This window comes from Talpa occidentalis, unplaced genomic scaffold (assembly GCF_014898055.3).
Source record: "Talpa occidentalis isolate TD23 unplaced genomic scaffold, MPIMG_talOcc4v2.1 talOcc4.16, whole genome shotgun sequence".
In the NCBI taxonomy this organism is placed as follows: domain Eukaryota; kingdom Metazoa; phylum Chordata; class Mammalia; order Eulipotyphla; family Talpidae; genus Talpa; species Talpa occidentalis.
In genome coordinates, this window is record NW_023601653.1 from 11,006,731 (window position 1) to 11,032,459 (window position 25,729).

Sequence of the window (25,729 nt, forward strand, 5' to 3'; positions counted from 1 at the left end):
AGAATGACAACCATTGTAGTGATACAGAATAATTATTTGATTCCAGAAGATAATTCAATTTTCAAAGAAAATAATGGGTGCTGACCTTTGAAATTTTATTTTAAAAAACTACATGAGCACCTCCCCTGGTGGCACAGTGGTTGAGCGCTGGGCTGCGAAGCTGCCTGCAGCCTCTGCAGTGCCCATTCGATCCCCTGCCGGGCAGCGAGGGTCCCACATGGCGTGGCAGAGCTCTCCTACCGCGCCCACTGCTCCCCTCAGTAGTGTATTTCGTCCTTCTGCCTGTTCTGTTCCCCGCTCTGCCTCTGGTGAATTCTCTCACCCTCCTGCGCTTCTGACTGTACCCAGTGCTTGTATAAATAAATCTTTAAAAAAATAAAAAAAACTACATGAGCCATAAACTTCCCTTATAAAAGACTTAGCCATAATGTATTGTATAAAATTTTCAGCATTCTGCATATTATAGATGATATACCAGTACTTTAACTAGTTCAGGAAATTAAAATGTGAAATGGAATGATACCATCACAGATCACAATTTGGAAAAATATAATTTTATTATAAAATACTGCTTGGTTGCCTTGTCTCCTAAAAGTTGACAGAAAGTAATTCAAGATGAATTAATTAAAATAGGATATTTTATGTTTAGTCTGTATCATGTTTCCCTAAAATGGCATTTTTATTTATTTTTTAATGGCATTTTAAAAAATGGGCTACCAGTTGTTTGTTTCCAACATTAATTTAGCAGGTAAAGGTGTTTCTGAAGTCCGTGTTTGGGTTTCTGTTGTGAACGCTAGGGGTCCTCAGAAGACCAGCAACTGTGAGCCTAGTGTAAGTGGATTCTGAAAAAAGATTAAGAAAAGGCACATTAAAATCCCATTCATCCTGCTGAGATGCCTAGTTCTTGGAAACAAAGTTGAATTCCTGAACGCTTAGCAGTTTCAAGAGATTATAAAGAAGATTTCATGGCAGCTTGAAATTGGTTATAAATAGAGGCCTTGTCAGTATAAGCTCGCAAAAAAGTGGATGTTGAAAACAGTCTCACTTACCTGTTCACCTAGCGTTTTGACATTTGGAAATGACCTTAAATAGCTCTCCTCGTGTCTGCTGGTTTTGGTGCGCGTGCTGAGGACTTGCTCTCTATTCATTCAATGTGCTACGTTTCCTTTAGTCCTGGTAAAATTGCTCATTTCTGATATCTGAAGCAAATGCAGGATTTCCCTCCTCACTTCTGCAGTTCTCTGTATATTTTTTAAAAAGCCCAAAGCCTCCTATTGATTTCATATTTGTAGTTGCCCCATGAAAGTTAGTGTTCAAGTCCCTGGAGTCTGCAAAACTTACTTCACAAGGTCCTACCTGCTCCAACCTTTCTTAAACCTTTTACTCCAGATTCTGCCATGTACTGATTTTCATACACCGTCTGTGATTTTCCCCTTTTTTTCTTATGTTATCTCCCTCCTGCCCATGAGGCCAGAGTCCTCACTTCTCAATGCTAAGTTCATAGGGCCCCCTCATCTTGGATGACCCTTTTCTTCCCTGAATCCCTAGAGCATATCATCGACCCTTCCATGATGATGCTCTTTACCTTGACCACATTGGTCGTTAACACTTTTAACGGAAGCTGTAGTATGTTCCCCTACGAGGGTTTAAGTTTCTTGAGGACAAAGCTGCTTTTATTTTATTTACATTTTCTGTAGCGTTCCACAGTGCCATATATATAGAGAGAGGATGCTGAATAAATAGGACTTTACCAGATGCTTTGTTCTTTTTGAAAGCTACCCAATTAATGGGAGTAGAAGTTATTTAGGGAGGAGTAGGTCTTGGAAAATAGAAGATATGTATCCATCTGAACGATTTTGCAGTAGTGTCCAATAACATAATAGATTGTCACCAAAAAAAAAAAAAAAAGGACCCTTTCGATGAGGACATAGTATCAGGAACATACTGGAAGGGTATCTTGGTTAGTGAAAGGTATCTGGACATTAGTATTACTGTAGCAAAGTAAAAATGGCAACATATCACTAGAAAAGATCTATTTTAAGTGCAAGTAGAAGAGGAAATAAAAGTCAGTGACTTGTAGAGAAAATATAAAGGCATTTATTCAGCCTGTACATGATCTTTAAACATGTAATCTTCAAAAGCTATGAAGAGAATCTAAGGTTGGACCAGTAACTGCAGTCTCTGTACATAATGATTATTGCCCTTTTTCTTGTCTACATATTTTAAGAGAATTTTTAAAACTTTTTCAATTTTTATAACCATATGGCTATATAATTCTTGTATGTATGTGATGTTTATTGATTTGAAAATTATCAGCTTTTCATTTTTTTTTGAGACAGGATCTGAGAAACAAAATGTTGATTTCTTTCTTCAAGGTTAACTTTAAAAAGATGTCTTCATTGAAGTTATAAGAACAATAGCAACCAGCCTCGGGTTATTTTAGTCCTGTGGAGACTAACAGGAATGACACCTGGTTATTTCCAGAACATTCTAAATATCACTGCCTTGAAGTGGTGATGTGAGCAGAATCTAAATTTATTTTTCAAATCACTCTTTAGAGATTTTTAGCAATGTACCATGTGAGTTTAGAGTGATTCCTAGAAGGTCTATATAGTAGAAAAATCTGATGGTTATTATAATGGACATTTTAAAAATTGTTAACTTAAAATGCCCATTGCTTTGTTCACACAGAACGAGCTACATAAAAATGCCACTCATAATGACTACATATTTCAGAAGAATATAGGGTAAGAATAATAGATGCTATTAATGAAATTACTGAGCGGTAGTTACAAAATGTCACCAGCAGTCTAATAAAAGGTGAAAGCCAGGAATGAAACAGGTAGCAGTTCTGTTCAGAGGTGAAGTTCAGTCTTAACAATTATAAACATTTTGTCCTAATTTTACTATTCTGTAATTTACCTGTGCATAGAATCATTGCTAATGCACTTGGACATTTACTGGCATAAAATTCCACAAATTTCTGTGTGTACACCTGTTTTAATATCCTATCACTACTGGGGATACATTACCACACACCTGGGCTGCAGTAAAATATAGAAATTAGTTTTCTGACAGTCCTGGAGATGAGAATCCAAAATGATTTTTACAGGGCTAAAATCAAGGTATTGGCAGGACTGGTTTCTTCTAGGCGGTTCAAGGGAAAAATCCTTTCCTGGCTTGTTAGCATGTTTTCAAGGTTCATCTGTACTGTAACCTGAATCAGTACCGAAAATAGCAGTATAGAGTAACATCCCAAATGTGGATTAAAAGTATTCTAGTCGGGCCTCCCCGGTGGCACAGCGGTGGAACGCTGGGTTGTGAAGCTGCCTGCAACCTCTGCAGCGCCGGTTCGATCCCCCTCTGCTCCGCGGCCACCGGAGGAGGGTCCCACATGGCTCGCAGACCTCTCCTGCCGCCCACTGCTCCCCTCAGCAGTGTACTTCGGTCCTTCTGCCTGCTCTGCTCCCCGCTCTGGCTCTGGTGAATTCTCTCACCCTCCTGCGCTTCTGACTGTACCCAGTGCATGCATAAACAAAACAAACAAATAAATAAATAAAACATGCCTCTATAAAAAAAAAAAGAAAACAAAAATCACTAAAAAAAAAAAAGTATTCTAGTGTATATGTGTTTCACATTTGTCACCATTTGATGGGCATTTGAGTTGTTTTCACTTTCTGGCTATTATAAATAATGTTGCTGTGAACCTTCTTGTGTATTTTTTGTGTGAACATTTGTTTTCAGGTCTCTTGGCATATACCTAGGAGTAGACTTGCTGGGGTGTATGATAACTCTGGTTAACATTTGGAGGAATGGTCCATTTATTATTTTTAATTTCTTTCCTGAGAAAAATGTTCCCCTCTTTGGAAATCCAAGGTGGTGGCTCTGGGGTGTGGGTGGTGGGCTCATTTTCAACTTCAGATGCCTTTCCAGAAATTTCATGTTGGGTATAATTTAAAGCGTGACACGGAGCTGCTGCTCTTCTCTTGACCTGGAAATGAAATAAAAAGCTGATCTGACCCGGCACTCTTTCCATCTGTGTTTTGTGGACTTCAGTGCTTATCATTTTCTATTCGATCTTCTAAGAGATTGTTGGCAATCTTAGTTGGTTTAGGAGGTGAGAATGCTTCCAGACAGAAATGTTATTTATCCTTCCGCCATGGTTTATCAAGAACTAGGAATGCATAAGTTTTTTCTTTTTTTAAAAGAAAAAATCATGGAGAAAATGACACTATCTATTACATTGGTCATATTTCTTTCAATGAATGAAAAAATGTAAATGAATTTTGTCAGCATAGTTACTGTGAAGATGCAATGGCAATTCTAGGTAAAGTCCTGAGAATAAAATTCGTTTGGATATTTCTTTGGCATCTATAGCAGTGGTTCCTACTGAAAAGAAAAATTGAGTTTCTACCTAGCTTAAACATCTTTAGTGATGAGTAAGATTTTGTTCAGAAGTTGTATACATCATGTCTACAAAGCAAGACAAATAGCCAGCCCCAAGGCCAGTGAACTTCCTTAGACTCTCCCTAGAAAAGTCTGCCAAGAAGGTGGGAGAAAAAATACTTGTGATCAAGTGAGACAGTCACCACAAGATCCTGGGACACTGCCACCCCAGCATGTCCCAGATGGTGAGATGGGAATAATAATGGCAGTGATGATGACAATGATGGTACATTTTCAACAAATGTTAGCTATGTACCTGGTTTGTGTTACCAGACGGTGGTTAATAAATGTACTATAGTCCACCATAGCATATTAGAAGGTTCAAGTAGTGCTGTAGTGAAGCAATCTGTTTAACTGTATTAAGATATTTTTAAATTTTATTTTGGAGCTTGAACACCACTTAGCTTGGGGGAGCTATCGATTGTCAACTTATTGGCCAATATTCTGTGGAATGCTTGGACTGTTGGAGCCTTGCAGGTGAAAACAATATGCCATTTGACTTCATAGTTTAGACCACAAACTTTGGTGTCAGCCAGATGTCATTTTTCCCAACTTTTGCTATTTCCTGGCTGTATACTTAAACACGCAAGCCTCAGTTTCTTCATAAACTAAAAATAACACAGTTGTGAGGACAATAAACTGAGAAGATGAATATAAAGCATTTAGTATTTGGTAGGTAGAGAAGCCCAATAAATATTAACTGTTTTATTGTTGCTCTAGTCGTTATTATTGCTGTTCCTACCTAGGTATATAACTCTTTCAGTAGATACTTGTCAAACGAGTGTATTTGTTTTTAGTTACATTATTTAATATTTTTTTTATCTTATTGACAGTTTTAAAGTAGTTTGAAATTTATAGAAAATACATGAATGTTTGATAATATCATAGCTTCTGATAAAATTTTAATGTGTCCATTTGCTACGATTAAAAGAAAGATTGAAATGTCCTTTTCTTTTTTTTTTTAAATTTTAGAGACCTACTACTATATTTCTCCACTGGTTGGTGTCTTTTTCCTGGCTCTGACTCCTATCTGGATTATAATAGCTGCCAAACACCCAGCCACAAGGACAGTTCTCCACTCGGGCTGGGAGCCGGTCATAACAGCAATGGTTATAAGTAGGTTAGTGGTGAAGTGTGTGTACTCTGTCTGCATGTACGTATATGTGCATTAAAACAAATTAACTGCCTATTTTTATTTGACTACTGCTACTTCAAGGATTCTGACAAGCCTTGATATAATTCAGGATATATGCAAATGATTTAGTTTGCAAGGATCCCATTACAGCACAAGTTTTAATAACAGAAAAAAAAAGCAATGTAGAAGTCTAGCAATCAGCTATTGGTCAGGTAAGTTGCAACACATAGTCATGCTTTGCTGAAGGACGTTTTGGTCAATGGTGGCCATCCAGTGGTGGTGACAGTAGGCTCCCTCATGGGGTTTTGGGGTGTTGTGAGCCGTGCAATCTCGGTTTGTGGAAGTACACTCTGTGAGGTTTGCATGATGGTACATGGCCTAGTGATGCATTTCTCAGACCACGTCCCCATTGTTAGGTGACACATCGCTCTAGTGTTGCCAGCCACAGAGGCTCACACTGTAACATTTCTGTTGACATGAAAGTTGTTCATTATACGTTTGGTGAAAAGAGCAAGTGAGAAAAGAGTATGAATTTCCTGTTAAATGTGGTTGATGGACACATTTATAGCCTTCGTGAAACTACTAACATGACAGTAAAAGAGTGAAAAAAGGTCTAATACTACAAAGACAGGTACTCAGAGAAGACAGCAGGTGAAAGATTCAACAAGATTAGTAAGATAGGTGTCAGATGGTGGTGAACTGAACCAGCAGAGTGAAATAGGGGGATACACATCAGAAATAAGTCGAGCTGACCCACAGAAACCCAGGACAGCAGAGGAATGAGAGGCATAAAGTACTTGTGAAAGCTGAAATGAAGACAGACTGCAAGTTTGTGTAAGGAACATCAAGATCCCAAAAGCACTTCTCCAGTTTGCCCACCCGAAGGGCAGACAAGACTTAACTCCAGAGATGCCCTGGTTCAGGGACACCCGCATGTGTGAGGATGCTGAGTGGACACTGTAGGAAAGAAAATGAAGTGAAAGTCTACGTGCTAACTGGGGTTTTCCATTCCCTTTTCTTTGCTCATAGAATGCTGGTGGCAGCTTTATGTCCCAGGCAGAAAACTAAAAAATTTCTTTCTGGGAAGACTCATCAGCACAACAGAAAAAAAAAAAAAAAAACCATGCATATATTGACCCTTGTGGGTCCTTTAGTGAGCAAGCTGCATGCCTCCCCGGGGTTTTTCCCTGCTCCCACTTACAGACCTTGCTGTGTATGTGGAGAGCTCTCCGTAGGCCCTGCAGCCCCCTGACTTACCAAGAGCAAAGTCCCAATGTTTTTATTCTTGAAATAGTGAAGGATCGTCAGACATTTGATTAAGGCTTCTAACATGAAGGATAGCGATCCCTCTGCCCCCCCCCCCAAAGTGTTACTCAAAGAAAGTGCAGGGACAGTTAAAAACAAACAAACAAAAAATGTCATCAGTATTCCGGGAGAACTAACAGAAGCTGTGGTCTAATAGGCTTTGCAACTCAGCTTTGAATAATGATTCCTTGGTTATTATTAAGTCAATCCTAAATATTTTGCCAAAAATTGGCAGGATAGTGGGAAGAAGGGAATTGTGAAGGGACAAAAAAGGGAAGGAAGAGTGAGACTCAGTCCTCATCTGCTGTAGCAGGAAGCCAGGCGGTAAACGTTTAAAATCACATATCAAGGAAAGAGCATATTTATAACCATGTTATTTAAAAATACAGAATTAAGTGCTAGAAGCAATAGCTAAAGAAGTTGAAAAGAGGGCCTCCCCTGGTGGCACAGCGGTTGAGCACTGGGCTGCGAAGATGCCCGCAGCCTCTGCAGCGCTGGTTCGATCCCTGGCCACCGGCGAGGGTCCCACATGGTGCGCAGACCTCTCCTGCCGCGCCCACTGCTCCCCTCAGCAGTGTATTTCGTCAGTCTGCCTGTTCTGCTCCCTGCTCTGTCTCTGGTAAATCCTCTCACCCTCTCATGAATCTGGCCTGTACCCTGGTTCTTGTATAAATAAATAAATAAATCTTTAGAAAAAAAAAAAAGAAGTTGAAAAGGGATCCTAGTGGAGAGCAGGATCTATACGTGGGGTTGAGGACTGTTTTATAAGCTTTGTGGACCTTTCGCTATTAAAATAATGCACGTATGTTTGGTAAAAATAAAATTTAATAACAGAAAATGACTTTCATAATTTCAGCCAGTTTTATTTTTTAAAATATGCTTGTTAAAATATGTCTGGGTGGCGATATGCCAGCAGACAAACTGTAGAACTCTGAATGCTGTACCTGTGGCTCATTTATATTTTCTTCTTTTGTGTTTCTATTTTCTAATTTTTCTATAGTAAGTTTTACGACCCAAGTAACAAACATTTTAAACTATATTTTAACAAGTGTTTGTGTTGTATCCACAGAATGATTTTTTTTCCTTGACACATAATGAGTTTGTCCTACGATATATGCATTTTTAAAATTAGCACTTAAAATATTAAAATATTTCTAAAGATGACTATTTTTGGACTTAATAAAATGGACTTTTTAATGGGAACCCCTAGCAATGTAGACATATTAAGCCATTATTAATTTGTTTTGCTAAAGAATTGAGATAATAAAGGCTTAACAATTTCCTAATGTTAACTGTTAGTAGTAAGAACATTTGTTCTGATATTTTGACAAGCAGCCCCATTCTGTGACACAGTTCCTTTTTCTGTAATGTGGACTGCATTTTCCTGGAGGACTTAGACAATAGAATCCCATGAAATGTTGGGACTGGCAGTGCTATCTAGTACATAGACTGAGAGACTGAAGTTAACCAATGGTTAATGGTCTCAGAAACAAAATTCTCCAAGCTCTGATGAGACATTGTGAAGCTATGGCTTGCCATCACACAGCTGCACCTAGGTGTTCCAGGCCTGTGTTCTCAAGGTCAGCTCTTTCTGTGGCTACTACTACGCATCATTTTAATCTGCCAGTGATAAACACACCCTACTTACATACAATGATAAAAGTCATTCCTTCATGCCCTTAGTTACTTCAAAGAAGAGAGAATACGCTTTAAAAATACTTTTTTTAAATTGTAACGGCAATAAAGGGTTTTTAAAAATTACTAACTACAGAATAGTACAAAAATGACCATCAGTTTCCCAGTCAATCTCAACCCGTAGGGATGGATGTTAATATTTTCTTGTCTGTCTTTCCAGACGTTACTTGCGTGCACTGAAAGTGTGCTTTTCCTCTTCATAAATAACATATCTTGGAGACCATAAAGTGAGTCCTCAAATGCAGAGCTACAGCTTATGCCATATTTTATTCTTAATATTTTGCAGTTGCCTTTGATTTTTTTTTTCACTTTGAATATTTCCTCATTTTCTCCATTTTTTTTTTTAAGTTTTTTTTTTTAAAGGTTTATTTATTTATTTATACAAGCACTGGGTACAGTCAGACGCGCGGGAGGGTGAGAGAATTCACCAGAGCTAGAGTGGGGAACAGAACGGCAAAGTGACAAAATACACTGCTGAGGGGAGCAGCAGGCGGGGCAGGAGAGGTCTACGTGCCATGTGGGACCCTCGCTGGCAGCTGGGGATTGAACCAGCGCTGCAGAGGCTATGGGCAGCTTCGCAGACCAACGCTCAACCGCTGTGCCACCAGGGGAGGCCCATCATTTTCTCCATTTTTTAATGCCTTAATATTTTGTTTTTAAAAGTAGAAGTGTTTATATATCAAGAACAAATTAGTGCATTTCCTTTCCTCTTCCCTAAGTTATATGATTTTGTCTTTCAGCATTGGGGGACTTATTCTGGACACAACTGTATCTGATCCAAACTTGGTTGGGATTGTTGTTTACACACCAGTTATTAACGGTAAGAATCAGATGTGCTGTTTTGTTATAATGTGAAATCTTTACATATACCAAAGTATTACTAGAAATTTTAGGACCATATTCCTACTCTTCTGTTTTCCCTTCAACCCCACTTTGTTGCTCATGATGGAAATTACATTCCTGTTCTCAGTATACAGAATACATTTTTGAAAAGGACTGTTTCTTAATCTTATCACTAGATGTTAATTGAAAAGCAAGTCATTCCAATTTTTGAGGTTAGTGTGCCAAATACGGTATTTCAGTTCTGCATGCTTTGGTCCTATCTACTATCTATGTTGTTTTGTTGCTACTCTTGTCAAATCTCATAGATGAATTTGAGGTAGATAAGATTAAGGAGTGCTTGAGTCAGTTTAGTCTATTTAAATCTGTCTCTTCTCTCCTGAATCCTTTAAAAGCTGTCTTATGTTTTTTCTTATCTATAAAATAGTAGTTATAACATTCAAGTTCATAGGGATTTTTGTATGAATTCAATTTAATAGATCATTTTAATCTACTGGCTTTGGGCTGGCGGCCATTAAATTATATATTTTAGTATAGCATAAGCCAATAAATTTAAAAGTAATTCTGCTTGGGAGAAAACATGTCACAGGACTTACTACACACTTACAATAAATTACTTTTGTATATTTATCTGTAAGAAAATGTTACACAAGAGCAAGTTCTTCAAAATCTAATTTTATGTCTAAAATTCTGTGAACATTTTCATTTTTGTGTACCTTTAGAATATCCCTGAATAAATTTTCCCTGTGAACCGTTTTTTAATTTTCTTGGTGCCCACTTGTCTGTTCACCCTTAAAATTATGGATCCACTTGATTCAACCTGCCCCTTCATTTTTTCATAAACAGTGACCAACCTTGTTTTTCTGTCTTTTACCATTGTTGTCTGCTAATGTCTCTCTCCAACCTTCAGTCAAGTAATAATAGATTAGCTTTCCGGACTCATTCCGCACTCAATGCAAATTAAACATTTTCTTTAAACATTGTTTTTATTGCATCTGGCTTAAAATGACCAACTTAACAGTGATTTCCTCCTATCTGTCAAATCAAGTTTGAGGTCTGCTGCTTAGCTTTCACGCTTGCTATACCCTATTGGATGCATCGGCCTTTATCACTCTAACTAGATTCCTTCGTAACTGTTAGAGCTGTGTTGCCCAACCTGTTAGTGAGAGATTCACCTTAAATCACAACAGCCCCATAATTAGTAAGGCTTTCATGAGTTTTTCTGTTGTTTCACCTTACATAAGAAACAGTGCTGGAGCTTCATAAAGTGTCCTCATTGGACATTGCTGCTATGGCATTGCCTGGTAGTAAAATCTTTTTCTGCATCTTAGAAAGTAAACCTTAGTTAGTTATAAGAGTGAGCTCATTTGATGTTAAATTCCACTTTTTAAAAACATTGATAGAGGATTCGTTCCATCTTCTTCAGAATGGTGGAAGCGAGTTTCATGTTTTCAATTTATTTTTTATTGAGGCATAATGGACATATAACACTGAATTATTTTTAGGCCTATAATGTTATGATCAATATTTGTACATATTACAAAATGATCATCACAATAAGCCTTTAGTTAACAACTATCATCACACAGAGTTACACATTTTTTTTCTTGTGATGAGACTGAGAACAATACATTATGCAGTAAGTATCATTAACTGTAGTTGTATATTACATTCCCAGGACTTATTTATTTTAAAACTAGAAATTGTATTCAACATGTGATTTCAACTCTTTACTCCTAATCCCATCTGTTCACTTTTAGATCCATACTTTAAACTGAATTTACCCACAAGGAAAGACCCAAAACACAAAATCTGAGCTCATTTTCTCCACTTACTCCCAAACCTGCTTTTCCTTCTGTGTTTCTTTGTCAGTTAGTGGTATTATATGTATCCAGTGTACCAAACGGTGCATCCCAAAGTCATCACATACTCCCTTTCTCTTATACTCTCTCCTCTTATCTGCTCTTAAAATACTACTTGAATTAGTCTCAACCCTTTGTCTCTATTATTCCTGTTTTTGTTCAGAATCTTACCTGAGTTCATCTGTATAAATTACTTCCCAGCCTCTTTTCTCACCCATATTGTTGCTAGAATCACCTTCCTAAAGAACAAAGTGGACCTTGTCCCTTGCTTGCTTAAAGATCACAGTTGAGTTACCTGGATGAAATTGTTTAGCATAACACCTAGATCCAGTCTGCCAACTCTTCAACCTTTTGTCTTGCTGAATTTTCTATGCTTTTTCAAATAGATCAAGTTGTTTCTCTATACCGAACCTTTGTACCTACTGTTCCCTCTGTCTTACTCCCCTTATTTACCAAGTTTTGCTCATTAATTCAGACCCAATAAAAGCATTACCTCTTCTGCAAAGTAGATATTCAGGCAGAGTTAGTTGCTTTTCTCTGATAACAATACATTAGTTATCTTTTCTCAGATTCCAAAGCATACTTTTATACATTTAATACTTTTATTATGGTATATACTTATTTTGTATAATTTCACTTTTGAAATGAATAGTGTCTAGCCTGTTTTGATTTGGTAATTGCTGGGTGAATAAATGCATGAGTTAAGGCACATGCTTCGTTTTGTTGCTGAATATGTCACTAAATTTGAGGAAATTATCTTGTTAAATAATGCAGCTTAGATCATAACCAAAACATTTTCATGGAGTTTAGCAGGTACTTGAGATGTGCTTTAAATAGGCAAAAATAGAAAAAATGGTTCCTCCTGTTTGTATAAAAAATCAGGTTAGGAGTTGGGAGAAACAGGCAAAAGGAGTGACTGTATGGCAATGGGGGGAAACTAGACTTTTGGTGGTGATCGTGATGTAAAGTATACAGATGGGGAATTATAAAGCTGTGCACCTGAAACTTATAAAATCTTATAAACCAATGTTTCCTCAATAAAAAATTATTAATAAAAAAATTAGCAGTGATGGCAACATTTATTACTTTCCTTCGTTTCTTCTGTGTGAAACTGGAGAAATTGATTTCTCAGCATTTCCTTCTATTTGGTATGTTCTAAAATCTCTTTAGATAGGAGTGAATGTTGGGGGAGGAGCACTTTAGATACTAAAAGAGGTTAGACCAAAAAATAAAAAAATAAAAGAGGTTAGAGATCCAAGGAGTGAATATTTTGTGGACAAAAGAAGAAAGAGCTGTATTAGAGATCAACTGTTGAGGAGGAGGAGCTAAGTTAGTGTAGCTAAGAAAAGTGATTCAAAAGGGACCTCCTGTTTAGTAACTAAGAAGTCATTTGCAAGTTCAAGTTTTTAGTTTAATAGGAGTAATGACTATATAAATGAAGGTATAGTCTCATAATAGAATACTGTTAGCAATAAAATGAGTGAATTTTATCTTACACAGCAACAAGGATGAATCTCAAGAACTTATATAATAGAGGGTTCCATTTATATAAAGCACAAAAGCATAATTAGGTATCCACATTTTATTTCTGGAAACTAAAAGAGTAATTTCTATGTGTGGATTTGGATAAGACATTGTGAAAGGAAAATAGGTGGAAATGCAGGTGTGTGGAGGTGGCTTCAACAAGTGAGTATGGATGGGAGATACTAGATCTGTTGTACAGTCAATTAAAGAAAGTGATTTCCAAGGTAATAATACTGCTTTAATTTCAAAATATAACCAGAGATTATGGTGAGCACATGGGAGGTTAACACTTTAATTAGCTCTTCCACATTATGTTGTTTACTTCAAGATTTTAGTCATCTTGGGTCTCCCCTGGTTGGTGCAGGTGGTTGAGCGCAGTGCTATGAAACTGTCCACAGCCTCTGCAACGCTGGTTCAATCCCGGCTGGCCAGCTAGGGTCCCACATGGCACGGCAGACCTCTCCTGTCTGGCCCGCTGCTCCCCTCAGCAATGTATTTCGTCAGTCTACCTGTTCTGTTCCCCGCTCTCCCGATCTGCCTCTGGTGAATCCTCTCACCCTCCGCACATCTGGCCTATACCCCATTCTTGTATAAATAAATAAATCTTAAAAAAAAAAAGATTTTAGTCATCTTATCTGGAAAAAATATGCCAGTCTGTTTCGAACATGTCAATTCATTTTATTTTTAGCTTAGTGCAATTGTCATATATCAGTTGTGCCTGTGTTTCCTGGACAATGGGGTGAATCAGGTCAGGGAGCACATGGAAGAGGAAAGCATAAGTCCACTATTTCTAAGGGCTTATGTGTATTCATCATCACATATGATAGTCTGGACATAGTAAAAAGGAAATGAAAGTAGTTCTGCAAAACTACCCATGTGGTTCTGTGGAAGAGAACGCTAATTATTGTTTCAACTCAATCAAGGCAAGTTGCAAGTAGCAGCTACATTCTCAGAGTAATGCATTATGCTTTCTGCACTTTTAAGGATTCCATATCTAATAAAATACCAGACAAAACATTATCCCCAAGAGAATTTCCAGCGTAAATGAAGATGAACCTACCATTTATGCATTCCTGTGGCAAATATCTGGCATTGAAGAATGTTTCTGAATACAGTCTTTCCTTTTCCATTTAGTATAAGCATCTCATTCTCTTTTTTGAGGGGCTATGAAGGGAAATCCTTGGCTGATTACAGGCTGTTCTTGTTGGCTTACCCAGTAACTCTTTGTGAAAGTGCTTGTATTGTAGAATATTAATATGTCCTTCCCATGCCCAGGGCAAAGGAAACAAACGCGTTTTTATTTTTATTTTTTTACAGATGTGGTAATTTCTAGGCTATGTTAACTTACTTCCAGTTAGAAATGTTACTGGCCTTGTTTATGTGCTATTATCAGATGTGTATCAATACCTGCCAGTTATTCAGTGTTCTGCCACCCTTGTTTACTTTAGAAAGTGAGCTCAGATTTAGAACATCCCCACTTTTAAAAATAGTCATCACTACCCTCTTGTGGAAAATCCAGTGAGTAAACAGAGGGCAATTTAAATGATTGTTTTAAATATGGGCATCAAGTGACTTACTCTCTTTTTTAAGAAAGAGAAATGTGAGTTAATTGAAAAGCAGCACAGTTCCTACACCATGTCCAGCAACTGTTGTATCTTTCATGTTTTCATTACTTTATTTAATGTTATCTCTGATGAGGTAGATATTAAATTATCCTCACTTTTCAGTGTATAGGATCGAATGCTGAGTATCACTGAAGTCTCAGTGAGTGGCAAGGCAGTTTGCAAACCCACGTGGTCCGAGCCAGAGGCAGCTCCACAGAGAACAGAGCTCTGCATTCATGAGCCTTAATTATTCCTCCTGGTCAATGTGACTTTGTTTCCCTTTTAAACATATTTTACAAGAAATTTGTTTTCTTCTAGGAAATTTTTTAGAACTCCTTGGGATGCATATTTTTAAACCTTTTTTATGATAAACTATATTTTAAGTATCTTAAGCACTTTTAATGAATTTTTTATTTGCTAAATGAGACATGGTAAGGAAATTGTGAAGCTACATTTAGTTTAAGATGGAGTTGTAATTTCATTTAAAAAATATAACATTCAAATTGCTTTATTTTTAGTGTATTAATATAAGAAATCAGTGTGTTAGCTTTAAGGGGGGAGGCTTCATGGTGTCCTTGTTTCTCTAATTTTTTCCCCCATGACAAAAACAATGTTAAATTCTTATTTATAGAATAGAGATTTATCACTATTAGAATGCATTGAACACCAAAATTTCACTACACGTCAGGTTGCATATAAGTCACGTAGACTGGCATTGAGCAGAATCACTCAACCTGTATTTCTGAACATAATAATTATATATAACCCCAGATAAACTGTTCAGACTTAAAGCTTGCTAAAGCTGGGTTTCTCCATAGTATGTACCTTATTGCTGGCACTAAACAGCACATCATAAATAGTCAAGCAAAGGATTTATCCTCTAGCCACTGTATGTATGAGGGAGCAACAGAACAAGAAATCAGTTATTTTGCATCCAGATATCTGGATGCAACAATTGGTGATCATCCTGGTCGAGGTCTGTTGCCTTCTGATTCATTCTGATGACTTCAAAGCTTTTGACTCGCTACCTAGTTCAGGCTTCCTGTTGAAATTATTCCCTAGGTCTTGTTTAAAAATCTCCCTCTGCAGGTCCTCCCCTGGTGGCGCAGCAGTTGAGTGCTGGGTTGCGAGGCTGCCCGCAGCCTCTGCAGCGCCTGTTTGTTCCCCGGCCACTGACGAGGGTCCCACAAAAAAAAAAAAAAAAAAAAGAAAAGAAAAATCTCCCTCTGCAAGTGTGAATCAAATGGAGCCCTGCATGAACTCATTCTAAGATTTCCAGCTCTTACAATTTCATATTTCTTCCAGATTTATAGTATTTTGCTTTATGTATCTGGAGATAATGCTTAGGTGCATCTACATTTAGGATTGTTACGACTTTTTGTTGCCTTCCTCAACCTTTATTCAATATATTTATGCCTAGTAATAATCTTTGTTATAAAGTCTTTTTCCCTGATGCTGATATTGCCACCCTAGCTTTCTTTTCATTTGTGTTTACGTGGTAGGTCTTTCTCCATACTTTTAACCTATTTATATCCACATTTTTTTAAAATTAATTATTTATACAAACACTGGGTACAGTCAGAAGCACAGAAGGGTGAGAGAATTCACCAGAGCCAGAGCGGGGAACAGAACAGGCAGACTGACGAAGTAACACTGCTGAGGGGAGCAGCAGGTGCGGCAGGAGAGATCTGCTCATCATGTTGGACCCTTGCCGGAGGCCAGAGATCGAACCAACACTGCAGAGGCTGCCGGCAGCTTCGCAACCCAGAGCTCAACCGCTGCACCACCAAGGGAGGCCCCATATATCCACATCTTTTAATGCATGTTGTATATCTTTTGCACTAGGCCCTTTAACATATTAATGGTGATCATAGCTATTTTGAAGTCTTTGTCACATAGTTTTGACACTTGTATCATCTCTGGGTCCCCCGACTTCTTCCTTTTGACTGTCTATATTTTTATTGAATGCTGGACATTATATATACCAGAACATTGGAAATTGAGATAAATATTATTTATGCCTGGAAATAACATTTTCTTCTGTTACTCAGGAGTATGGAGGGTTGAATCTAGTTAGTGGATGAGCTGGGTTTGTGTGGGGATGGTGGTGGTTATTATAGTGACATCTGGTACAGCACTGCCTTCCAGTTTCTGTATTGAGGGGCCTGCTACCTTATGCTTAGTGTGAGGTCTGGAACGTTGGTCCCTGCAGCATGGAAGGCTTGACTGTGCTCCTGCTCTTCTTCTGTGGGGGCTGCTGCTATTTGCTTGTTACTTGGTCAAGGCATGGGGTGGGATGTGGGATTCTCTTACTCTACCCTCAATTGTAGGCAACCCCTTTGCATTCTCAGAGATAGGGGATCAATATTTTTCCCCTCCCCCATTGACAGTCAAATGTAACTTAATTTGTCAGCAACTGGTAGATTTTCTTTTGTTTCAGCAGCAGACATCCTTTGCTTCTATTCTTCCTCCAGTGGCAACTGGTCTTTGCCTGGGACTAGGTAGCTCAAGTATTTCCTCCACTGCCCTAAGCAGCTTTTGCAACATATGAGGGGTTCAGGGGCAGATGGGATTTCCTGCCTGTGTGCTGCCGGGGTGACTTTTCAAGTCCCCTGCTGGACCTCAGTCTGTTTCACAAGCACCCGACAGAGACTTGTGGAAATAGCTGACAAGTGAGTGTGGACACCCAGGGCTCCAGGTATTCTAGGAAGTTACACATTTACGAATTTGAATTTTTCAGTTGTTTCCTTATGATATGCTTTTAAGGCTACTACCCCTTTCTCCCAAACTCCATAAAAGGAAAAGTCATTTGTTGCCCTCTCACATTGGAGGAACTTCCCACCTTTGGAAATCATTTCACCTCTTCAGCTTCTTTTCTTCAGAGTATATGAGAGGATCATCTAGATTAAAAGATGACTTTCCTGAAGTCTTTGTGGTTTGTTGTCTTATACCAATTTCTTTAATAACCCTAGAAGAAAAGTGTCAGGCTTTGTCTATTAGAATTTTTTTCTTTTTCATTAAAGTGATAACCATGAACCATTTTGTCATCTAGTTTTATATCTTACCAGTAATTTTTAAAAAATACTTCTTGCTCCAGTCTGTTTTCAGCCCAGACAGTGAGTCAGCTTTGGAAGAGTAATGAATGAAGCCTTCATCACAGTGATTTTATGCCTTTGGGATATCTACCTCAACTTTAAATAAATCAACATTATAGAAGAATTCATTTTTTTATTGGCCCAGGATGTGACATAAGGCAGCTGCATGTGGTCATATTTATGCAAATTTAAAATATGAAGAAAACGGCTTCATTTCTCCTATGTTTCAGGTATCGGTGGTAACCTGGTGGCCATTCAAGCTAGCAGGATTTCTACTTACCTCCATTTACACAGCATCCCCGGAGAACTACCTGATGGACCCAAAGGCTGTTACTATCCCTTTAGAACCTTTTTTGGCCCAGGTACGTGCCAAAAAGGACTTCTGCATATTGTATTTCAGGAGCTCGTCCTCTCAGAGTACAGACAGGCAACATTTGTCGAATACGTATTTTGTTTGTGGTATTCAACTTTTCCATTTCTGAGATGAAATAGGATTTTTTTTTCACTCAGTCTCAGTGAACAACAAAAAGAATTTGTATCAGTTCTGTAGCTGCTGAGGGCTTTCTATAGTATTTCTCTTTTATCTCTGTCTCTGGGATAAGAGGAAACCTGTGCACACAAGAAAACATTGCTTGGTGACTTATGGAGACAGATACCCTGTCCTTCTTCACAAAAGTCATATTTTGGCCTTTCTACATGTAGGCCTTTGATCCCAAACAGGAGAGAGGGAATAATAAGCACAGATATATGAAAAGTATGTTGTTGATGTCACCTTGGCATGTGATTACCAAAAAGCAAGGACCACAATTTAATTTTTATTCAGTATTTTTAATTGAGCTAACATTGCTTTATGACATTGTGTCTGATCTAGGGAAACAGGTTCACACCTCCTCAGATGCATGTCACCACGCCTCTCCCACCATCAAAGCACCCCTAGGCCTTTTCCCTAGCCCATTGGGGCCTTCTTCTTTTTGTTCCCTCTCTACTCGCCTCAGTTCTGCAGTCATATCGCTAGAGTTTGTTTTGGTTTAGTTTCCTCAGTTCCTTTGTAATCTCTGTATTCCCCATGAGTGAAATCATCTGGTATTTGCTAAGGTGACAATTTTCAACATTGTAATTCTTGTCATTTTTTTCTGATGAAAATAGATGTAGTTATTAACTTTTGCGTGAGGATCAGAGATTCCTAGCCTTATAATATCAGTGAAATAACTTTAAAGGAAAAGTAAAATTAAAAATTTCAGTACATTAATGACTTCATTTTTTAAAAATATATTCCCTCTGTTTTTATGGTAGATATTAGAGTCTGGCCAAAACTTCATAGCTGTTTTTTCAACTACCTTTCATTAATTTACATATAACAAGTAGGAAGAATTTGGAATTACCAAGTGAATTATAGCTGAAATTTATTTTTAGCAATTAGATTTTATGTGATGCTATATAATATGGTAGCTAAAAAATTCTCCAATTTTAATAACTGTGATATATTATTAACTAAAAATATGATTTTTAAACAACTTTTACATTTTATATTACAGGAGTAAATAATAAGTCTGCTCAAGTTCTACTGCTTCTAGTGATTCCTGGACATTTAATTTTCCTCTACACTATTCATCTGATGAAAAGTGGGCACACGTCTTTAACCGTAATCTTCATAGTAGTGTACTTATTTGCTGCTGTATTACAGGTAAGAGTTAAAAATCTCCTTTATGCTTAGAACTTTGCAAAGGTATATATAGCTACATAAATCTAAAGGCACATGAAATATTTTAATTTCTCAAAAACCAGTAGAATGCCTTCGTATTAATTTCCTCTTAGGAGCATTAGGCTCAGGACCACTTTTAACATAGTATAGAAAATAGAATCTTTGGATTTCTTGTTTCTTGAATTTCATGTCTTCTTCTTTTTATTGTTCTCATGTTTTGTGTTAACAGATCTTCTGATATATTCCTGAAAAAAAAAAAAAGCATACTTTTTTGACCCTTTGCATACTGTATAATGAATGCTTTTATGTGAGTAGGTTGACTAGATGTAGAAATCTGTTTGTTTGAGGATTTTGAAGGCATTGCTTCATTACCTTTTAGCTTTTCCTGGGAAAGACAGTCATGGGCCTTACTCAAAGCTGATTTCATAGTGTGTAACTCCTTCTGTCTCACTAGGTGCTTGCAAGATCTTCTCATTCTTCCTATTACTCCTAAATTTCACCTGGGTGTGCTTTGCTTTGAGTATATTTTGTGTGTTTTGATAGATTTATTGTGATGCTATGCAATACAGTGGCTAAAAAATAATCCTCAAAATTTAATAGTATTTGACCCTTTCAATTTCAAAATTCACGTTCTTTAGTACTAAGAAAATTATATATAAAAAAAAAAGAAAATTATATAAAGCTGGCTGTGTAATAGATGCTATAGAAGTGCTAGCTGGTAATGTTATTTTTGTTTAAATATTTCTATATAGAATGATACAGAATAGAATTATAAATGGTCATTGATCTCTGAGTGACCGTTTGAAAGTTTTTTTTTTAACTTACAGTGTTGATTGAATTTTCCGATGTTTCTTTTATAGTTTTCATTTTTATGGGTTTGGTGTTTATTTTTGCTTCAAGAATCAGATATCTGTCAGAGTAAAGCTTTGTGGTTGTGTCTGACATTGTGTGTTATTCCAGTGGAATACCTTGGAATCAGATCGTACATTCTCAAATCTTTGAGCTCTGACTCTAACATACATAACACAGACATAAGTACAGACACACACACACACACACAGGCACACATACCTCTTTGGAAACCAGCGTTTAGATAAAAGATCTTGATCTTTCCCTGCTGTGTCAGTCAATACAAAAATGGACACAATGAAGAAATACTTCTTAAAGACTTCCTGACCTCTTGAAACTCACCTTTTAATATTCTTTGCACGATTGGCCTCCTTTTTTTGATCTGCTTTAATTTATATTCAATCCCACTCAAATGTTTCATTCCATGCCACTTGTCCTACTCCTAAACTGTATGTTTTGATTGAATTCATGTAATAAAGTTTTCTAATGCATGTATAATTTCTCTTCATTTGGATTCCTACCTCATTGAGAATAGAAAACAAATCTTTTTAGTATTTCCCCACAAGACATGATATAGTTGGTTGTTTTTTAATTTTTATTGTTCCAGTCTCTTCCCAGACTAACATTACTTGAGGAAATTTCCCTCTCAATTCCCTGTCATACTAAATGAAGAATATCTGTTTGAAGGAAACTTGATATTGAACCTATTATTATATCATTGTAAAACAGCACTTTTGCATTTACACAGATCATCTCTTTCTGCAAGCCTTCCTTGAATAATACCTAATTTGGTCTGAGTGCCCCTGTTCCCGTTACTGTGGTATCCTCTGAATACCATTAACCTCACATATTCCAGCTTCCATTCACTCTAGAATGCAATCTAGAGTCTGTCTCACCCACTCTAGAAAAAAAGGTCTTTGTTTTACTCATTCTTTAGCCTCTAGCATCTACCCCTATTGTTCAGTTGGCACTTGTTAAACCAAATGACTCTATAGTGGCAGCTCCTCTGTCATCTGTGGTGGAAGGAGAAAAGTAGAACTGTATTTAGGTACCAGAAATTCTCCAAAACGGAAAATCTAAATTGTCTTCTCTTTGCTTTCAATAAACATCAGTGTCCTCTCTTTCATTGTCAGTTATTCCAAGTAAAAGGCAATGAAAAATAAAGCATAAACCTCCACGAATACTATCAACAGTCAAAATTGTAAGGTTTTACTGATATGTTTAGTGATGAAAAGGCTTGGTATGTAGGGGAAGTAAAAGGGGAATGGATCGAGCCATAAGGCTCATGTGTTGGTAAGTGATGAAGCTGAATGGTGGTGCCTGAGGATGGTGTGCGTTAATTTGGGCTGTGTTCTCTCCTATTGTATATGTTTGAATTTTTACATAATAAGGAGTGTTCAAAATTAAAGTTTTATTTCAGATGTTAACATTGGAGTCTTTTTCAAAGAATATTAGCTCTCTAATTTTGGTCCTGTAGCTATTTCTTCAAATAAAAAAGTAAAAATTGTCAACTTGAGTTTGATGCTGGAACTTGAAGTGGCAGAGTGTGTGTTTTATTTTGCTCTATGTGCACAGTGACTCCATTTTGGGGGAAGCTATTGCTATGGATATGTTGCAGATTGTTTAGGTATTTTTTTACGTGTCTTACAATTAGAAGGAACCTAACAAATGTGTTTTGTTATGTGTTATGAAAGCCACTGAACCACAGCCTGTAGGTTTGATGGACTATGTTCTTGCCCAGTCCAGTGGTCAGACTAGGTCAAGGTCAGAGGAATGTGCAGAAGACATTCATACTACCAGCCCTGTTGCATTTTGGGTTGATTTGTTTCAGCAGTAAGCATGGGTTGGCATCAAACTAATAGTTCTGTGTCACCCAATATACATCTTGTGCCTTCAGTCAGATTTATAAAACTTCTAGCTGTGGTTAAGGATATGATCGTTGGCTTTAGAACACAGATTTTCATCCATATCAAATTAGTCCATTGAACCTACATAATTGATTTTCTAGAACTCGTGTACTTTCTTCCATCAGCGTTCCTTCTCTATTGCAGTGATTTCCTCTGCCCTCACATCTTACTCACTTGCTCCGTTGACTGCTCAAAGCCTGTTAATTTGTGAAATCAAAAGCTTTTTTATATGGAAGTCGAGACTGTGAGGAACCTTGTTGACCTTCTCCAAGGTAGAGAAGGGAAATTTGATGCCTCTCAGGGTGTTCTTTCCCTCATTCTTTCATCTGCCTTGTTCCCTACAGTGTTTTTCAAGGACATAGTACCTTGACAGCATCATAAACCTGAGAAGGTACAAAGATAACTATCAATCAGATATGCAGACTGGCAGTCATCTGAGCAAAGGAGGCACAGCAGTTCATCATGGTTCATTTCCTTATTTAATTTAAAGTCTCTACTAGTTCATTCCCCTTTGTGTCAGAAATCCTAAATATACTTCCTTTGTGAAAAGACAAAAGCAGAAAATTTGGATGACATGTCCTGTAAGACAGGTGTATATGGCATAGATAAGTATTTTTTCTACTATAAAATATCTCAATGGGATAAGAAAAAAATCAGACTTTTCTAGTCCCGTATGTCTATTGAATTCCAGCAAAATGTTTGTTAATGTGTCCAGTAAATAATGAATCAAAACCGTACTTAAAGGGAATCACGAATTATCTGTTTTAGGCCCTGGTCATTTTATACGTAAAATTAGATTGTAGGTTATTAAGAACTCAACTGAAATTCCAGCAGCATCACATTCCATAATAAATTCACTGGGAAAATTTGGTGGTTGTAGCCGTTTTTTTCCTGGGTAGAAATGTTTCCTTCAAATGGTGGAATGACAGCAATTTCTCAATATGTCAAATTGATAATTGTAAATCTCAGAATTCTATCAAGGACACAGTGTGTATCAAGTGCTGTGCTCATCTCTGTACAAAGGAAGTGGGAGGCGTGTCCCCAGCCTTGAAGTTCTTCTCTTAGTTTTGGAAGATTAAACTCAAATGCAGGAAACAGCAGGAGACGAGCCCAGACTTCCCACCTCTCACAACACAGTCCTCTGTAACTTCAGAATCCAACTTAATTTCTGTTACTACCTTTCAGTAGGCAGTGCTTGTTCTAGATTGGATACTTGAGTATAAAGAGCACCATCTTATATTTCCCAATAGGTCCACATTCTCAAGAAAAAATTGTTCTCATCATCTCTCACGCCCACCTCCAACAAGCAAATCATTGCCTTTTATAGTACAATTTATAAGCAGGGCATTGATGAATGAATGGTCCCAGAAGTATTCCTCTTTTATAAATAAGTTCATGGTCATTTTGAAGCATATGTTTGCAACAGGAACACTGAGAATATAGTTGACATACTTACCATCAGAAGCAACATCTCAGTTCTGAAGACACGTTCACATGTTGTGTCATCATTTGAACTATGAAGACCTGAAAGTAAATGTTTCCACAGAAGAAAAGTATTTCTAAGTCAGAGTTCCATCACATAAAAGTCAAAGGAAAGAAGAGGGAAAAGAAGGCCCTAATCCGCAGGATACTGTGGAAAGATCACAGAGCTCTGTAAAGTTGGACCTGAGTCTGAAGTTCTGCACTGAGACTTAATTTGTGTCCTCAGTCAAGCTCCATAACCTTTCTGAAGTCTTCTTTTTATACCAACCTCAGCGGACAGTAATACGGACTGAGCTAATGTATGTAAAGTGACCGGTTGAGTTCCTGGAACATAATAAGTTTCCAGTAATGGTAGTAGTGCAGTTTGTCATCATTATTGTCATCAGCATCATTTTTTCCCCTGCTTTCATTATTAGGGCAGGTTATTCAAAGCCCCAAGGACTTTTTCCTCTCACCACTCACCTTTTAGTCCCTGTCCTCTGCTGCAGAACTCTTATCTTGCTCTTCTGATGAGTAATGTAATAGCTACCAGCCTTTCATTGCTTCCTTCCAGATTCATATCTCCAGTCTGGACTTTCCACTTAGTTTTACATTTTCAGTAAAATATTGAAAAAAACATCTCTAACTTACTACATCTGGAACTAAGTTCCTTATTTCTCCCATAACCTTTCTTAAGCCACAAGTGGATACAAGAAAAAGGCCAGGCTTAGAGGATACAAGCAGAGGCTGCTAAATCTCTCAATTCTCAGCTCCTGGCCCCATAAAGACCCTCTAGGTTGAGGAGAGCCTTAGTCCCACAGACTTTATAACTCAGGTGTTTTGCTGATACCCTAAGTCCCAGTCATCACAGTTACCAGCTTTATCTTGCTACTGGTGACCTGTACAGTATGATAGGAAACTCCAGAACTAAGGTAATTCCTTCTGGGCTCTAATTCTGGACCTTTTGTAACCATCTAACTTTGGCTAAGTCACAGCACTGCTATGTGGCTTAGTTTCCCCATTTGTAACATAAGGGTGAAGATACTGTCCCTAAGGAAACCATGTGATTTTAGTCCAAACCAAGATACTTTTGAAAGCGAGAGGGAGCTGTCATACTTAGAGTAAAAGGCATAAACCAGTACTACCCTGGGCAAAACAGAAAGTATAGTGACCCTAGTTGTCACTCACAGTCATGTGTTCATGTTGTATGATTCTGTGACTTCCCTTCCCACAGAAGAATGTGAAGGAAATGTGAGGAGAAGACCTACAGTCCAAGAATCTCCTTGTCTAGTTGTGAACATACACCTACGTTAACTCTAGGAGTTGACTAATAGGGTTACCTTAAGGTAGGAAGTGAAAACAGGTGGGTTTTAGCCTGGTATTATATTTTTGTGACACAAGAGTGTGATTATGCTGCTAGCTTAGGTCGTTGGGTCTTAGAATGGAGACACGTTCTCGCATCCATACTTAAGATTAGTTCTCTAGGTAAGTGTGCTTGGGCGCCAAGCCAGGGACACCCAGAAGATGCCTCGTTGGAGGCTCAGCACGCTGGACCCTGTGCAGCGAGGCATTGAGCGAGGATGTGCCCCCCTCCCCCTAGGCTTGCCAAACCTGATAAAGACAAAGGGAGCAAAGAGCAGCTGAGCCCTCTTTTTCTGTAGTGTTCTGGTTAAGATGTTACTTCCTATGCTCTGGACATGACTTAAGGAATTTTTACGTCATCTACCAAAAAAATCTGATAAATAGCTGTGTGAAAACACTTTATTGAACAGCACCAAAACCTTATTCAAGAAATTTTCCAGAATAAAATCTCACTTGATTGTGATCCGAAAATACTACCCCCCAAAATACCGATCTGAATGATTCTATCATTTGAAATGTTTAGCTCTTAAAAATAAATATTTAGCACTATACTACTCTATTATTTTAAAGCTAAACGTCCGTGTTCATTCTGCCTGACAAAGCTAATCTAAATTGTTATTTTTGTGCCATCAAGAGATATGTATTAAAGCAAAAAATCCCTAAAGATTTTTGCATTTATTAATAGGGATGATTAAAGGATGTCAAAGGATGATGAGACCATCATTCACTATCTAAAATAAAAGGACAAATTTGAATGTGTTGCTTATTATTGTAGGGGAGCTAGGCTGGGCTCACACAGAATCTCAACAACCAAGCAAACTACTGATCTCACAGGGTTTAGGGAAATGTGGGGTTCAGGGGTAGGCAGATGGTTGTTCAAAAGCGTGAAGGGGTTGGTGTCATCTGTAGAATGGTTACTTGGATATGATGACAGCTGTTTGG

At 37.7% G+C, this 25,729-nt stretch overlaps 1 protein-coding gene across 2 annotated transcripts in view; it reads left to right on the forward strand.

Moving 5' to 3' along the window:
* The window catches only part of SLC41A2 (solute carrier family 41 member 2), a 75,219-nt gene that overhangs the window by 44,383 nt on the left and 5,107 nt on the right, over positions 1–25,729 (forward strand). For both annotated transcript variants that reach the window (XM_054696091.1, XM_037513728.2), the window contains exons 7-10: positions 5,419–5,566; positions 9,322–9,401; positions 17,737–17,868; positions 19,042–19,190. In XM_054696091.1, the coding sequence (XP_054552066.1) occupies positions 5,419–5,566; positions 9,322–9,401; positions 17,737–17,868; positions 19,042–19,190 (509 nt within the window). The remainder of the gene's footprint in view (positions 1–5,418; positions 5,567–9,321; positions 9,402–17,736; positions 17,869–19,041; positions 19,191–25,729) is intronic.